General features: G+C 37.0%; 1 protein-coding gene across 8 annotated transcripts in view; it reads left to right on the top strand.

The window, feature by feature from the left end:
• SBF2 (SET binding factor 2) overlaps window positions 1-14,484 on the top strand; it is a 315,579-nt gene that overhangs the window by 232,254 nt on the left and 68,841 nt on the right. For all 8 annotated transcript variants that reach the window (XM_065635394.1, XM_065635395.1, XM_065635389.1 and 5 more), the window contains one exon: window positions 5,367-5,435. In XM_065635394.1, the coding sequence (XP_065491466.1) occupies window positions 5,367-5,435 (69 nt within the window). The remainder of the gene's footprint in view (window positions 1-5,366; window positions 5,436-14,484) is intronic.

Below are 14,484 nucleotides of genomic sequence, written 5' to 3'. Positions count from 1 at the left end.
AGTTATTATTTACTGCAGCCTGTTCTGGAAGGTATGTAAGTGTGTGCTTGGCTGCCACTGTGCTTCACTGCCTTTGACTTGCCCTTGTAGTCAGTGAGACATCAAAGGGCTCAAGGGCTTTGTTGAATCTGGGCCTGCACCTTCAGTAGCAGATCAAGGAGAAACCTTTACCTGGGTGGCTGTTCTTATCTATTCGTCGCTAGGATCAGATTGTGGAGAGCGTCTCAGCTTAATGATGACATACAATACCATGTTTTCCAAAGAAAAGTTCAGGTCAGTACTTGTTCTGAAGTCAAGAATGAGGGTAGGAGTTGCCACTCCTCTCCAGTACCAGAAGCTTTACCCACCCACCAGATTCCAAAAGCCATCGGTGCCTCACCAGATACCAGCGGTCCCATGAGTCCATCCAAGTGGTCAAAATCTGTAACTTCTAGCTGTCAGTTCTGCAATGTAATGACAATATCTAACCACAAAAGTTTTGCTTCATATTAAAACTGAGCGGAACATAAAAGTAAATCACATGTGTTATCAAAGTAAGCAGTGTAACGAAAAGTACTCTCATTATTCACTTGTCAATTCAGTTTAGTTTTAAATGGACATGAATTACTGTAACACTTTTAATCTGCTACAGACTTCAGTAGTTATCTGAATGTATGGCCAGAATAATGCGCCAAGTCTTCAATTAGGCATGGATTTGAAGCAGTACTCTGCACATGGCATGGCGTAAGTCCATATTTCCTTGTCATAAGACATTCATTTTAGGAAATTAATTTACTGAGAATAATTTTTGTTCCTCAGATGTGTTTCAGCTTCATTTTGTGCAAATTAGAGGGACAACTTTAACTATTTTATGGTATTTAGTTTGTATGCTTCTGTAGCAGTAGAGATATTTTTCACAATTGGTAAAGGCATTATAACACATAAGGTGGCTGGATTTCCTTGCTTCAGGAGTCTAAATTAGTTGCGTGCGATACATATATGACATTTCCAGTACTTTGGTTTGCCTGTAAAACTGAGATGGTAAGATTTCAGTGCAACATCTCTTAACCTTTGGGGCTTTTTAGGAGACTCATTGACAGAGTCCCTTGGGAGGCGGTTCTGAAGGGCAAAGGAGTCCAGGAAGGCTGGTTGTTCTTCAAGAAGGAAGTGTTAAAGGTGCAGGAGTGGGCTGTCCCCGTGTGCCAAAGGATGAGCCAGAAGAACAGAAGCAACTTTGTCTGGAACTCAGGAAAAAAAGGAGAGATTATGACCTTTGGAAGAAGAGGCAGGCAACTCAAGAGGATTACAAGGGTGCCATAAGGTTATGCAAAGAGAAAACTAGAAGGGCCAAAGCCCAATTATTTAAAATGTTTCTACAAATACATTAGCAGCAAAAAGAGGGCTAAGGAAAATCTCCATTCTTTAATGAATGTGGGGGGAAACATAGTGACAAAGGACAAGGAAAAGGCTGAGGTACTAAATGCCTTCTTTGCCTCAGTCTTTAATAGCCAGACCAGTTGTTCTCTGGGTACCCAGCCCCCTCAGCTGGAAGACAGGGATGGGGAGCAGAACGAAAGCCCCATAATCCAAGGGGAAATTGTTAGGGACCTGCTACACCACTTAGACATGCACAGGTCTATGGGGCCAGATGGGATCCACCCAAAGGTTCTGAGGGGGCTGCTGGAGGTGCTCACTAAGCCACTGCCCATCATTTGTCAGCAGTCCTGGCTAACCACTGGGGGCACTTGACTGGAAGCTGGCGAATGCGATGCCCATCTACAAGAAGGGCCAGAGGGAGGATCGGGGGAACTACAGGCCTGTCAGTCTGACCTCAGTGCCAGGGAAGGTTATGGAGCAGATCGTCTTGAGTGCTGTCACATGTCACGTATGTGAGAGCCAGGTGATCAGGCCAAGGCAGCAGGGGTTTGTGAAAGGCAGGTCCTGCTTGACTGATCTCCTTCTATGACAAGGTGACCAACTTAGTGGATGCGGGAAAGGCTGTGGATATTGTCTACCTAGGCTTTGGTAAAGCGTTTCACACCATTTCCCACAGCATTTTGCAGGAGAAACTGGCTGCTCATGGCTTGGACGGGTGTGCTCTTTGCTGGGTAAAGAACTGGCTGGAGAGCCAGGCGAAAAGAGTTGTGGTGAATGGAATTAAATCCAGTTGACGGTCGGTCACGAGTGGTGTTGCCCAGGGCTCAGTATTGAGGCCAGTTCTGTTTCCTTATGGATGATCTGGATGAGGGGATTGAGTGCACCTTTAGTAAGTTTGCAGGCAACACCAGGTTAGGTGGGAGTGTTGATCTGCTGGAGGGCAGGAAGGCTCTGCTGAGTGATCTGGACCAGATAGGTCAATGGGCTGAGTCCCATGGTACGATGTTCAACAAGGCCAAGTGCTGGGTCCTGCCCTTGGGTCACAACAACCCCAGGCAGTGCTACAGGCTCGGGGAAGAGTGGCTGGAAAGCTGCCTGGCGGAAAAGGGCCTGGGGGTGTTGTTTGACAGCGGCTGAACATGAGCCAGCAGTGTGCCCAGATGGCCAAGAAGGCAACAGCATCCTGGCTTGTATCAGGAATAGTGTGGCCAGCAGGAGCAGGGTAGTGAGCACAAGTCTGATGAGGAGCAGCTGAGGGAACTGGGGCTGTTCAGCCTGGAGAAAAGGAGGCTGAGGGGAGACCTTAGCGCTGTCTACAACTACCTGAGAGGAGGTTCAATCATGGAGGGTATTGGTCTCTTCTCCCAAGTAACAAGTGATAGGACAAAAGGAAATGGCTTCAAGTTGCTCCAGAGGAGATTTAGATTGGATATTAGGAAAATTTTCTTCAGATTCTCAGGCATTGGAACAGGCTGCCCAGGGAAGTGGTTCAGCCACCATCCCTGGAGATATGTAAAAGTTGTGTAGATGTGGCACTTAGAGACATGGTTTGGTGGTAGGCTTGACAGTTGATGATCTTGAGGTTCTTTTCCAACCTAAAGGATTTTGTGATTCTCTGAACTATGGCATTCTGTCATGCAGCTACAAAGCAGATAGACAATTAATTTCACTGTTCTTAAAACAGCAGTATTATAGTTTATTCCTAACTGAGATCATTTTTCATTGCTTGTCACATGCTGGAGAAGGAAAAAAAATAGATAATACCTCCATACTACAAGTCCAGGGGGTATTGCTGATATAAAATATGTGGAGAATTTCATACTTGTGAGAAGGAATGGAAAAATAATCTACTGTGTTGTTTATGTGGTGATATATATCTTTGAGACATATGTTAGCTCTTGGAGTATTGAATGCTCTCTAGGTGAAGATACATTGCTCAGTTTTTATAAAGATATTTTTATGTATATTTTGGATAAATGTCAAAGCTCTTACAAATAATTTGAGCTAAGGGACTAGGTAGATAATTTGAAACTATGAGGATGGATCATTTTATACCTGGTTATAAATAAGCACATACAGAAACAAGGTATTTATTTCTTTGAAAAATGTTGAGCATTCCTAACGGTTGTAAAGTCTCATTTTAAATGGGAAGTTTTCTGATTAAGTGAAAAATTACTAACAATACTTATCATATCTTTTTATTAAACTAGAAATACGTGTGCTAAATTCCAAATGGAGGTCAAGGATATAGATGATAATAGGAAATAATGCAGAAATTGGAAATCAAAACCAGCTGACACTATGTCCTTTAGTCTTACTGTTTTGACATCTTACAAACTAATTTGGGTTCTTTATATAGATACCACAATACTGAAAGGCATCATTAAAACATATGTTGAGTTTCTTGGTGTCCCCTTTTCTTACTGCTTCACTCTACCGGATCAGAATGTGTTATGAAGTGTGAAGTGTTTTCCATGCACAGTTAGCACACATGAATTCATGCAGAGTTAGACATTTTGAAGCCTTCAGTAACTGTGCAGAAATAAAGCTTCACACCTATTAACTTGTTGTACCCCTTTTCAGAATATATATGTAAGTAGTTTTCTAAATGCTACTGTATAGTACTGTGTATGGACATTGGTGTTCCATTTAGGTGAGCTTGATTAAAGTAGTAGAAGATGAAGTATTCATTGCTGGAAAACCACAAAGGATGAAATGCACTTTTAAAGTCCATGAGAAGTAAAATAGTCTTGTGATGAGCTTTTTGGTCTTATTGTCTTAAACCAGCAGAATCACTCAGCAGCCATTTAAGAAAGAAGAGTGAGATGAATGCAAATAACATCCTAATGATCCTTAACATGATTGTTCTTGTAATGCAGATTTTCTATTTCTGTTGTCACAGTTGGCTGGTGCCAACTTTTTGCTAGTTGCTGTGTTTTAGAGAACTCTGAAATGAGATGAAGGTATAAAGGAAAAGTCCGGCAGAGAAACACTTGAGATGTTCCAATTTTGGAATTTGGTCAGATGTTATACATACTTAATAGGAGTGTGGTTTGGTTTGGAGAGTGCCCATTGCAAGAATGAACGTTAAAAATATTGAAATGAATTGTTCGAATGGAAATGTTGTTTTGCCATTCATCATCCAAGGGCACAGCAGTGATACATTTGTCTAGTAGAATTATGTGCATTATTGTGTTCTTCAGTACTGGGAAAAAGAGCTAATGAAAAAACCTAGACACTTAAAAAAAGAAAATAACTTTTTAAACTCTTGTTGAGTATTTTTTGTTCTATTTTTTTTAAAAAAGTCTTAAAAATGCAAGTAGTTTGTTTTTTAAATATTAAGTTACATTCCAATTCTGGTTTCTTTTAAAATACTTCCATAATAAAATCACTATTTTCATCAGTGCAATTACTAGTTCATTTACTTTGTCATACCCTTTTCAGCTTAGAGAGACACAAATGACACACTTGATTGTTAAATGAGTCATTCTGAGACTGCGAAGAGAATGGGTTTTCATCTTCTTTTAAAGTTAACCTTGTGCCAAACTTTTGTAGAGGCTGTGGAGGTGATTATTTCATGTGAAATAAATGTCAATTTCTTTGTGTAAGCTCTTTGAAAGTACGTTCTTTGGTCATCACATCACTTCCATTTAGTCAGATTTGCTATTGACCCAGATGGAAGTAAGCTACATTTTTATTGTTTCCTCAACAAGGAATACTTTCCTTTTTATATGCAGATGATGTTGATGAAATTATATTTCAGACATGGGAGTGACAAAGGTGCTAATAAATTCCTTAAATGGGAAGTGTCATAGCAATTAGACAGAAGATATTTATGTGAACACAGACGTGCACACATAAATATATGTTATTCTACATGATATCAAGTGATTAAAACTTACATTGTGTATAGAAAATATATCAGAGGGACTCCATAAGGCAGAAATTAAATTACAATTTATGACATTGAAAATTGTTTTGCTTATTTTCTTCATATGTTTTTCTTGAAGGATTGTTCATCTTCGGAAGAATATACTATTGCTGCAGCATTGCTACCCCTGACGACTGCTTTTTATAGGGTGAGTTTTTTATTGAAAACCACTCTATTTTGTATTTATTTACATTACATGCATTGTTAAAATGAAGAAAGTGATGGCAGAACAGGTGGGTAGGGAGATTGCTAGGTATGGACATTGCTTCAGAATTAAACTTAATGATACTGGGTGATGATGATTGTGAAAAATTTAACCAGAACTAAATGCAGGTTTGTATAATGGGTTAGAGAATTACCATTGAATTATAACTAGTCACAATTTCTGATATTACTGTGGAAAAACTTTATTGAAGTGCTTTTTTGTTTAATTCGGCATGTTAAGCATTGGCCAAAAAGTACACGTTAGGTTTTCAGTCTGTGTAGTTGTTAATTTTGGTTTGTTTTAACTGTATATTTGTTTTCAGTTTCTTGTGTGGTTTTTTTTTTTTCTTTTTTTTGCATTGCGTTTGATCTTTGAAAAAGTTTTAGTTAAATGGGCTTTATTTTAGAGCTCTACCACAACGCTGCTTTCTGGAGTCTACAGAATATTTTCATTTTCTTATATAAGCTAGCGTGGTAAGACATGAAATTTTTCAATCCCAGCAAATAAACTTTCTCCCATCATTAATTGCAAGTTCATCTTTTTTTTGTTCAATCTCTTTTAAGTCCTTGAGTAGTAGAATCATGAGTTGTTTGTCATTTGTTGCTGCCACTAATACCTAATTTGGAGAAAGAGCTAATGAGCTGTAGAGATTTTCCATTTCGCTATTTTATTCTTACTACTGCCTTAATCCTACATTATGAAGAAGAGTTGACTTTAGTTCCATTTTATTTTCTGATTTTTAGTTCTTCTAATAAAAATGTCCAAGAAAGTCCACATAGCTCTTTATGTTGAGAGGTACAGAGAGTATTTTGGGGTGTTGTAGCAGTTTGGTTAGATTCCTCATCTGGTAAAGTTTAATCAAGTAGGAAAAAAAAAGGCAGTAAAAATAATACTCTTTTTTTAATAATTTTTTCGCACAGAGTAGTATGAGTGTTGAAATAAGCTTAAATAAGTTTTAATTTCATAATCAAGGAGAGCCAAAAGCTGGATTGAATAAATATATCTTTAAGTAATTTCTTCTTTATGCTTCTGTTTTTGGTAGGAGTACCGAGGTCTCACACCATTTCTCTCACAGAAAGTTCTCTGAAATCTTTTGTGTAATAATCTAGTCCTGTACTTGCTATTTATCTCTAAAACTATACACTCAGAAAACTGTGAGCCCCCGGATGTAAGAAACATGATGATTTTTTAGTGTTCCAGACCTGAATTAAAAATTAAAGTAACCTGACTGCTAACTTACAAAAGCCAGCTGTTAATGCATAATAGAAAAAGAATTTTGTTTTTCCCAGATCTAATCCTCAGGTTCAATGATGGCCCCCTTTGGTATGTCCCATTAGATACAATTTTTTGGCAAAAGTACTTATTTTGATATGAAACTATTCCTACTAAACACAAACTGTGTTGTTCAGAACACAAGATCAGTAGACAAACTTTGCAGTGATTAGTTAAAATTAAGATTAACAGTTTCAGGTTCTGTTTCAAATTTGAGCAAAAATTAAACATTTTGGAGCATTTTTCAGCTTCTCTAGAGGTTTTCAAGATTGTATCCTAGACTAGAATAAGTGTGTTCTACCTGGCATGAACCTGCGTAGGAACAATGTTCTTTATCAGTATTCTTTAATTTAAGAAAAATGGGTGGCATTTTTCCACCCCTTTAACATCTCTATAACCCTTCCAGGGGTTCCTGCTCTAGAGTTACACTAAACTAATGTTCCTCTTCTCCTCTTTTGGGGAGAAATAATACCAAATCCTGCTGCTTTGCTTTTGTCCCTTGAGCTTCCTGCTTTTTAATGTATTAACAGTTTATAAGTTCTCTTTTCACTGGGTTTCCCTTTACCGAAATCTTAGATAGAATGATTAAAGTTTTGTTGCTTAACACAGCATATTGCTGTTCTGTCTCTGATAAGTCCAGAGGAATGTACAAACTAAAATTAAGGTCATTTGGGGGACTATTTGTCTTTTATTAAAATACCTTCAGGAAAACTGGTATGTTTGCACTGTCAAACTATGTCATGGCCTTTTCTGCTGAGTTGCTTGTCAATTTTATTTAATTACTATATAGAGTGTAGTTTACACTCACATGCACATGCACACACACACTTGAAGCTGCATTTCATTTTTTTATAGGCAGAGCATAGGTATTCCAATCCTGTTGCTTCAATATGCAGAACTGTCTGTCTTCTGCTATAAGTGTGATTGTGTTTCTGCATTCCAAAAAAATGGTGAAGTAGTAAAGTAGTATGTACTTGTTTTTATTGAAGTTTCTATTAGCAGAATACCATGTTTAATGCCAGCAGCATATTAAATGTTATTTCACCTAGCCCTGTTGGAACTGCACAGTGGTCTTGGTAGCCAGGAGTAGACCAGAATTTAATTTGAGTGTGCACTGGTATTACTGCACAGATGGCATTCCACATTGAGTTATCAGTGAGAAAGCCTGTAAATCTAAAAATGTTGTAGAGTTATATCAGTCAAATATATATTTTACAATCTATGTTTGCTGTAGCATTTTGATGGGAAATTATGATGGGATTTCATGTCACAGCATTCTGTTGTTAATGTAATTCCTGTTCAAATGAAATAATAAGAAGTTACACAACATTACAGTTCCTTTGTGAAAGACTATTGTGTATAGGAAATGTTAAGTTTCATTTTCTTTCCCTAACACAAAGTGGAGGACTAATGAAACAATTACCTGTTCTTCCTAAATAGCTTTACTGTATGTGGCCACATATAGCGCAGACACCAAGTGTTTGAGGTGTATAAATGATGAGAAAGATGTGTTTTCCTGTAAGTCTGGCAGATGAAACCAAGAAACTGAGTAGTAAGAGAAACATAATCCTAGAGGTGATGTTGGTTAGATTCTGGAATTGTCTTCTCATGAAGTACTGAATACTCTAGCCTTGAGGTATTTTAAAATATTACTGGGAAAACAGTAAAAAAATATATAGAAAGGAAAAAGCTTGCATGATCTAAGAGGTCTTGTGAGATAGACAAGATGTCTTTGCTTGTGTAAAGATTAGTCTAGGGTATTTCTACATGTACCTAGTTAAAATAATAAGAAACATCACTCTGTACAGCATGCTATCAGCTCTCGGGCTGTCTGGTGAAATGTCAGAATTCCAGCTCCTGAAGTCTGGTGAGTGATCTGTTGTGAAACTTGATCAGGCAGGATTTGATTGCACTCGTAGCTGGTGGGATTAAATTCATAGACAGGAAGTCAGTACTGGTTGCATATTTGTGGCCTGGAGAAATAATTGAATTTTTCTAGAAAAAATAGTCACAATGCTTTTCAAAAATTTTAAATATTGGACATGAACTGCTAGTAAAATGTGACTCATCAGTGACAGTAGACTTTGATGGGTACTGTTAATGTCAGAAAAACAAACACATCTTTTGCTTCTGGGTTAGAAAAAGGCTTTAGTTTACCATTAGTAATACTGTTGGAATTTTGTTTAAATTGAAACAATATAAATAAAATGTATTTATACATGAAGATAAAAGAATTTTTCCATGTTTTTTTGGTAGGGATGACCCGTGCTCATTTGGTACGCGATCACTTTTTCTGTATATGAAATAGAAATGTAGTATTCCCTGGTGCTGTGGAAAATAGGTCTTTTTCTAAATGTGGGAAGAAAGGATAAGATGAAAAGGATATATCTTAATCATATTTTCATTTTATTAACTCATCAAGGAAGACAATTTGACGGTCGTGAACTGGCATTGTGACGTTCACGGGATTTGGATACTCTTGTGTCAGTTCTGTCTCTTTGCCATTGTGGCAAGATGTCATGTAGACTGCACTGCATTTCTCGAAGGGTTAGTGTGCAGCAGGAGTGGTGATCAATGGCAGGCACCAGTTTCGGCCTGTCCGCTGGACAACAAGCAGAGGCAGCGAATCTCTTGTCCTCACTGCTGTTCCGTGCCAAGTCACAGAGTCTGCTTCTCCATCTTTCCTCCCTTTTCAACCAAGACGATGCTTGGCAGTCTGATCAAACATTCTTCCTTGCATCCCTCAACTCTTGCAGAACCTGAATGTGCAGGTTGTAATACAATGTTCTCACTTCCAGGGGATTTTTTTTTTCTTTTCAAAATTTTGTAATTAAAATTTTATCCTTCAATTGTGGATAATCATCCATGTTCCCATTTCTACCACGTCACATAGTAGATAGTAATGCACCTGGAAATTTTCGTTACATTCAGAAGTGACAGTTCTGATCGCCTGTGTTTGAATACAGGAAGTGGCATAATAAGAATATACTGTTCTGAAAGTAGAATTTGTTCTGTGTAGTAATCTTGAGTGAACATGTATATTTTATAGATGAGCATTTATTTAAATTGCAGAGCAGTATCATTTTTCAGAATCACAAGTATTTCATTTAGATTTCGGAGACATTTGTTGGTTTTAATGGTTTCCTGTACACTTGGAGAGCGCTGATCTGGTCTCAGCAAAAATAACCCAAATGCGCTGAACTGTCTCACAGATAGGATGTATTACATTAACCCTGACATTCATCATGTAGCATAACACTGTGAGCTGCATTGGAGACTGCCTCATAATTTTATGTGACCAAATTATGTAATTTTGGGGAGGATGGAGGGAAGGATTGAGTTGGTTTTTTTTTTTAAATTGCTCATAAACCACCAATTTTTGAATAATATTTCAGTTGGATAGTGATGCTGATTTTGTTCTAGAACTTTCAATGAAACAGAAAAACATTTTGCAGGCTAGTGCTAGATGAAATCCCTAGCTATTGTTTGGCTGTTCATCTGCATGTCTGCCCATTTACCATTAGTACTCCACACGCCTATGCCTTTCTCTATCGAGAAGGAAATAGAATTACATAAAATAGGAGGATTGCTTTACTCAGTATTTTTAAAAGATTACCAAAATTTGGTAAATCATTTTACTTAACACTTTTTAATATCGTACAGAACATTTATTCCAGTCATCTTAGGAATTATCCCAGTAGCATTTTCTAGATGAAAAATACATTAGTCCATGTTTATTTAAAGTGGGTTTTGTTTAAGTTTGTTTAGGGTTTTTTTTTAATAATCTTCAAGGTTAATACGAAATTGTGACTTAAGAAAAAAATTTTAAGTTAATAATAAAATGTGAATCTGGAAGTATTCCATGTTAAGACACCAATATAAATAATTGTTGGTGTTTTCCACAGTGAAATACATGTGTTCCTTTGCATAGCATAGTAATAAAATGAAATTAATTTGAGAGTATACTTTTTCTAGTTCAAATGAATTACCATATTTTCAGTAACAGTTATGACAGACGTCCAATGGAAGAAAGCCTTTACTCCTTGAAATGCCTAAATAAATGACCACTTTACTCCAGAGCCTGTTAGGTGTGGGAAGGATTCCCAGTTATAAGGATAAAGGCTTTCTCTGAAGATTAGAGAGGCAGTGCTAGAGAAATTCAGAGTAGTTTATCATATTTTGACTATTACCCTCAAATGCTTTTCCAAGAGAGACCCAATCCAAGGTTAGTTATGTAACAGAAGCATCATAATTTGGAATGTGCTCTCTGTTGTGTAGCATCAGCTACGAAGTCGCAGAGAAGCTTCCTAATGAAAGGCTGATGTGGAAATCTGTGATGATGGGAGAAGAATGGATTCCATTTTTATGTCTTTATCACGCAGATTTTACAGTTAGTACCAACTGGAATAGGTGGAATATTGATCCAACTGTACTGTGAAAAACAGTGGAAAATTATCTCTGTTAATTTATAACAAATAATAATATATTTTAGAGTGAGTGTAAATACCAAGGAATTGTGTAAAGTTAGTGGATGAAACAGTTGATTTTGAAGAGCAAAATTAGTGGGCTTTTTACATTTGAGTTTTCATTCTTAACTTGTATTTCTGCACAATTGCTATTGGCACAAGTAATTCTCATAAACATCAGCATGCTATTAATCTTCTATAAAGCTAGAAAGACTTCCTGTAATACATTAGCTTTCTGTACTGAAATATCTTCAGTCTATCTTGTTGCTGTTTTTCCTTCTAGACATTTCTGTCTCTTACTCTGATGTGCTTGGGATGAAATCACTTCTACTTCTAGTCCCATCCTGAAAGGCTTCCATTATTGTCTTGGCAAGAAGTTTTGTCTGCTTCCATTAATTTTCTTCTTGTATCTCTATTCTGCCAGTTCTGATACTATCTTAGTCTATGAAAATGTTTTTGTGACTGAAATTGTGTTAAATAACATTATTTTTAATACTATACTTATTTATGCATTCTCAGAATGGTAATCCCTCAAATGTAGAAATGCATGAAGTTGTATGCTTAAAAACCAGCAAGAACATGCCTGTATCATATAGCGGATACTATGGAAGAAGCTGAACCACAAAAGAAAATACGTGTAGGTGGACTTTAAGTGGTTCCTATTTTTTACATAACTCTTCTAAAACAAACAGCACTGTATTTAAGGACATTACACAGGAGAGAAGGCGGCTTTTTCTGCAGTTCTTCAAATGAAGTAATAAGTATCAAGAGAATATGTGTTAGCTTTCATCATTGGATGATGCTGTTCTTTCACTCTCAGAGCTGTAATGCTTCTTTTTATCAGCAGAGCTTGTAATGTTTCAACTTGGATACCAATCTGGCTTGTTAGGAATGAGTGAGTGGTAATGTTAGTGAAAAGTGTAAAAGGGCATGACATACATGCCCTTTTTGCAGGGATAGGGTTGGATGTTAATCCTTTCACATGAGTCATATTTTGTAAGGAAAAAAAAATTTATCCTTTACATTGAGATCGGTTCCTAGACTTCCGATGCTAGTGTAACTTAAAATACCACGCAGTATGTTTACGATATAAGCTAGATTTTTAAATCTTAATTTAATATATAAATTGCATTTCCATGTATTGTCTCGTTTAATAATTCTTCTTTCAGACATCTCACTCATTTTGTACATATCCAAGTTGACAGGCAAAAGATTGATTGAAGATATTTTACAGTATTATCAAGTGTGTATATTAGCATTATTTGCATTACTGGAGGATCCAGGAGCCATAATTATGGGCCAGAACTGCTGGTCTTGCTTTTGTACAAACGGACATGAAGCTCCTCAAGAGCTTACAATATGAATTTGAAATAAGTAATAATACTTGAAGCCAGACAGTTTGAGGCACTGCAAGGAAGCTGTGGTGCAGTATTAGTCATCAATATTGTTGGTGATTCTGTCCACCAGTATGTTAACTATGGCTAAAGCTCTTATAGACATGACATAAAAGCAGTATTTTCTTGAATTCTGAGAGAGGATAGTGTGGTTACTTGGCAGGTGCTTATGAATAGGAGTGGGGTCATGGAAGAGAATAGTAAGGTGATGGTCACAGTTCTGTCAATATTTCCAAACACTCTTCCAGACGAGGGTTTTTATTAAATCCACTATAAGTTCCTTTCACATAAATATTATAGTTCAGTAAATTATTTTTGTAAAAGCAAAAATACTTTTAAAGTTTCTTGTTGTTTTACCCAGCAGGCAGCTAAACACCACACACAACCGTTCATTCATATCCCCAGTGGGATGGAGGAGACAATCGGAAAAAAAAAGGAAAGCTCATGAATTAAGATAAAGACCATTTAATAGGACAGAAAGGGAAAATAGTAATAACAGTAATAATAACAACAACAACAAGCGATGCACAATGCAGTTGCTCACCACCTGGTGATCAACGCTTGCTCAGCCTGTCTCCAAGCAGTGGTTCCTCCAGCCACCTTCCCCCAAATTATATACTGAGCGTGACATCATATGGTATGGAATATCCCTTTGGCCAGTTTGGGTCAGCTGTCCTGGCTGTGCCCCCTCCCAGCTTCTTGTGTACCTGGCAGGATGACGTGAGAAGCTGAGAAGTCCTTGACTACGTAGCAACAACTAAAACATCAGTGTATTATCAACATTATTCATGTTCTAAACCCAAAACACAGCACTATACCAGTTACTAGGAAGAAAATTAATTCTATCCCAGACAAAACCAGGACAAAGTTAAAACAGGAATCTGGGGATTCTTGTTAGCTGTGGTTGAGTGGTTTTGCAGTATCACTTGCAAACACATGCCAAAATGTCATCTTTGATCCTTAAGATTTTCATTAGTGTAGTTTGGTTGTGAATAAATACATAATACATGCATGTAGAACAGATTTTATGTCTTTGCAGGTAGAGCAGATCTCACTTCCAAAACTATTTTTAGGTGAAAAGTAATCTGGATGAAATAAAACAGGAAAGTGTAATACGAGGGTTTAGCGCATTAGTGGGAGAGACTAACTACAGGATTTTTTTCACATGTGTTGTTACAAGGAATTTTGGAAATGAATTACTGTAGTAAATTTGCTCTGTTGAAGAAGCTTGCTTTCCCAGAATGATAACATCATGAGAAACATTTTAAAGAACTTTGCAATCTGCAATTCCTTTCCTTAGTGGTTTGTGGGAGGAAGTACTTGGTCAGGAAAAAAAAAAACACAACAACAACAAAAACCTGCCCACCCTTCCCTAATTAAAATAAGAAGTGAAGATAGAAGTTGTAGTAAATGTTTAGTTCTTTAAGTGAGGAACTGACTCCTAGAATAAACAGAAACCTTTCCATTGTATTCCCACAAGCATTGGATTACATGCTTTGTAACTATTCTTGATCCTACTTGAACTCATTTTCTAGCAATGATACAGAACTCTGGTTTGACTGCAGCAATTTTAATTTGGTTATAGCCCATCTCTCTACATTGTTGTTATTTCTAGGAGGGATTACAGTGTTACAGAAATACTGCTTCATTTAAAATCTTCACCGTGAAAGAATTTCTGCTGGTTTAATTAAAATTTCTGGTAAAACTCCTGACCTTAAAGTGAAGGAATGTAAATCTGAAGTAACTGAGTCCCATGCATTTTCCGTATCTGTACGTTCAGCTTTACCTCCTGATGAGTACCTCCTTATTCCAGCAGAATGGAACTTAATTTTCTGTGTCAAAATGCAATTTCTTTTATTT

The sequence above is a fragment of the Caloenas nicobarica genome, chromosome 5 (assembly GCF_036013445.1).
Source record: "Caloenas nicobarica isolate bCalNic1 chromosome 5, bCalNic1.hap1, whole genome shotgun sequence".
Lineage (NCBI taxonomy): Eukaryota > Metazoa > Chordata > Aves > Columbiformes > Columbidae > Caloenas > Caloenas nicobarica.
This window is presented reverse-complemented; position numbering and strand designations above follow the sequence as displayed.